General features: G+C 37.5%; 1 protein-coding gene across 2 annotated transcripts in view; it reads right to left on the bottom strand.

Moving 5' to 3' along the window:
• The window catches only part of LOC106871595 (serine/threonine-protein kinase Nek8), a 30,365-nt gene that overhangs the window by 10,123 nt on the left and 16,585 nt on the right, over nucleotides 1–3,657 (bottom strand). For both annotated transcript variants that reach the window (XM_014918113.2, XM_014918116.2), the window contains exons 9-11: nucleotides 2,528–2,700; nucleotides 582–726; nucleotides 243–319 (exon numbers count right to left, since the gene is read on the bottom strand). In XM_014918113.2, coding sequence (XP_014773599.1) covers nucleotides 243–319; nucleotides 582–726; nucleotides 2,528–2,700 — 395 coding nt within the window. The remainder of the gene's footprint in view (nucleotides 1–242; nucleotides 320–581; nucleotides 727–2,527; nucleotides 2,701–3,657) is intronic.

The raw sequence follows: 3,657 nt of genomic DNA, 5'->3' as shown, positions 1-3,657 counted from the left end.
AGAAGTGAACGTAGCAAAAGCAAGGGGTAGGGGGTACCGAAAATGTTGGTGGAATATCAAATCTCCAAAGTCACAAATTTGGCAGAAATCCTCACTTGATGGATGATGGTGGTGGTGGTGGTGGTAGTTGGTAGTGGTGGTGGTGGTGGTAGTGGTGGTGATGGTATTCATGGAGACATGATGCTGAAAGAAAATGATATCTTGTGAACATTATAAATGTGAGAAGAGTATCTGGAACTCACGTGAGTGACATCATTAAAGTTGCCATGTCCCAGGCAACCATTGGCACCACTTCCCAGAGTCATTAGAATTCCTCGATCTGTAAAAGACAATTGATGATGACAATGATGATGATGATGATAATAATAATAATAATAATGATAATAATAATAATTATAATTTAGAGCCTCCAGTTCCATTTTTTTTTTCTTTTTTTAAAACCAGAAACGGAGGCTGTGAAATGGAGCAAGCACCAAGAACAGACTACATGAAATACAGAATAGACAACGCAGCAGAAAGTGATGAGTGCAGAATCTGTGGTGATGACGATGACGATGATGATGATGCTATAATGAACTAACCTGTTAGACAGGCAGCAAAAAGATCTCCACAAGAAACATGTTGAATTGTGACGGCTGCTTGACCTTCCAGGTATCTTGGTATAAAAGCAGGACTAGAATTCTCTACAGCTCCAGGTAAGACACTGTCAGTAGTAATTCCTGTACTCTGAAAGTTGAAGAACAATGAATGATGGTCTCATTGAAGATTAAAGATCTTTAACAATGTTTCACTCGAGACAGAAAGGAGAGACTGATATTCAGGTGACTTAATTAGTAGAAAAAAATAACCAGTAATTAGCTAGGGTCAGGTGAGTGGCATGCTTAGATAAGTATTGTCATATAAATAATAAAGCTGGGTGTTGAGGTCATCCCTATTATATATTGTGTTACCATGGTTACCTGATGTCACTCTTAAAGGTGTGTCCTGCCAGCCACAAATAGTTTGTTGATGTGTAGACATTACCCAAGGATACTGTGCTTATCTCTAAGTATTTGGCAACACTCAGCAATTAAATGACTGCTCCCTTTGTTCTCTGTTCGGTTATAATGTATGTGTGTGTATGTGCATATATATATACATACATATGCATATATATATATATATATATATATATATATATATATATATATGAAATTTTGAATTTAGTTTATGGACCCCTAGTACTACCTCTGCAGACTGCCAGGGGTCACGGAACCCAGTTTAGGAAGCACTGGTATAGTACAGTATAGTAGTAGAGTTATAATACAGTAGAGTTATTGTATAGTATTGTTTTAGTGTATATTAGTGAAGTAGAATAATCTTATGGAATAGAATTAATATAGCAAGTATGGTGAAATGATTGTGGCCCTGGTTCAATCCCTGCTCTTGGTTGAGATAAGATTTAAGGAACCTGTAGCTGTAATTCAAGGGTCTGGTCCCACTGATTCTACCTGAGGATTACATTAAGGTACACAGGTAACTGTGGAATACTCAACCACTTTGATGCTATCTCATTCAGTTGAGATCAAACAAATGGAATGCTCATGGATGAAATAGTCAGAGATCTGTTCACAGTAGAGTAACAGTATGGTGTGGTATTGTAGCGATAAGGGTCCACGAAAAACATAACTGAATTATTTAAAAGTGAGGAAATTTTGGGAGGAAGGGAAATAGTTCTTTTTTAGTGTTTTACTTTTGTAGTTGATAAAGAAATCGTTTCTGGTGATTAATGGAGATTTGTTAAGATAAATTAGTTTCAAGTTTGAGTAAATAAACAACTTAATCTTTCAAGGTGTCTCCTCAAAGTAAAGCAAGAATGGTGTTTGAAAATATATTGAATTCTAAGAAAATGATAAGGAGTGTAGGAGGTTATGTGTGTGTGTGGGGGGGAGGTAAAAGTGTTAGTGTTAATAATGCTTTTAAATCTTGGCACAACGCCAGCAATTTCCAGGTCGATTACATTGACCTCAGTGCTCAGCTGGCATTATGTTATTGACTCCGAGAGGTTGAAAGGCAACGTTGACCTCGGCAGAATTTGAACTCAGAACTGTGGGATGACATCAGTAGCTGGGGAACTGACCAGAAGAGCAAGGGCAGGCAGGGGACGATTGGGCCTTTTGATCAGGGTAACCGAGAGCGCTGGACGTGTGAGCGCTTCAACAAGGTGAGGGACAGCAGCTGCTATTTTTAGTGTTCTGGTTGGGTCACGTGGAAGGGTGCATTACCACCAGAGAGGACTGCGTCAATGAAGAGAAGGTAGGTGTCTTACTTCTAATCTCCCTCATTCACCACAAGAGCATAAAGATGGATGAAATGCCGCTAAGCATTTGGCACAACATGCTAACCATTCTGGCAGCTCACTGCCTTTGTTAGTGTTAATAATAATAATAATAATAATAATAATCATAATCATAATGAAATGTCAGCAGGCTGTTGACATTGAGAAACTACCAGTTGTACCATGCTAAATGTTTATAATAAACCTTACCTCCCAAACAAATAATCGACCACTTTTAGTGACAGCGGCTTTCTGCGTTCTTCCTGCTGCCACTTGAATAACTTGGGTGTCACAACTTGGCAGAGTTAATTTCAGTGGTTGTGGAATGCCACCTCCCCAATAATACACACAACTCGCAGCCTGAGCTTTCTCTGAGAGAGTATCTTAATAAACAAACAAACAACCAGAACAATCACAAAATATTTAATGTATCTTTCGACAAATCTATTTTCACTTTATCAAAAAAAATATTTCTAGAGCAACAATCCCACATCTTCCTGGCTTTTACAGTTGAATCGAAGGAAACTGAACAATGGTCAATGTTCACAAAAGTAAGAAGTAGAAAAAGTTTGTTGACTGAATGAAATAAGTTTGATGTCAGGAAGAGAAAATATTTAAGATTAAGGATAAAGTCTTTTGTCAGAGCAAGATAGTAACTTGACTTCCTGTGTCCCTGACACAACATTAAAATGTCCTGTTCCTGCAATATGGTTCTCTGTACTCACAGCTGCTGTAACATTTTTAATAATTGTATCTCAACATATAAGAACAATGCAAACCTTCCCACAACCAGTCTTGAATAAAATCATTTTATTACTTGTTCTTCGTCTATTCTTCTTATTAATTGCCATTAGATAAGTTGATTGTAATAAATGCAACAATATTGTAAAAATAGATTTATGAAGTTGGGCCTTTATTGAATCCTGAAAAAACATCAATACATCTATTTCCTCTCCATTAACAATCATTCTGTTACTGCCCCACATGAATCTAAATACATGGAACCATGTCTTTTATTTCAACAACAACAACAACACAAGCAACCTTTAATTGACTCACAATGACTAGTGACAACTGTTGATATTCAATAAGGTGATGGTGGTGGTGTATGTGTGTGTGGTGGTGGTGGTGGTTTTCTTTAGCAATCCTAAGAAATGGTTGATCGTTATTAATGATATGACAACAACTTTTGATATAAACATCTTCCAAATATTTATCATGGCTGATATCAATATTGATGTAACAACACAGTAGGATCAGACAAACAGGCAGGCAGGCAGACAGACAAACAGGCAGGCAGGCAGACAGACAAACAGGCAGGCAGGCAGACAGACAAACAG

Source organism: Octopus bimaculoides, chromosome 7, assembly GCF_001194135.2.
Source record: "Octopus bimaculoides isolate UCB-OBI-ISO-001 chromosome 7, ASM119413v2, whole genome shotgun sequence".
Lineage (NCBI taxonomy): Eukaryota > Metazoa > Mollusca > Cephalopoda > Octopoda > Octopodidae > Octopus > Octopus bimaculoides.
The sequence above is the reverse complement of the archived record's forward strand: the minus strand, read 5'-3'. Positions and strand labels throughout refer to the sequence as shown.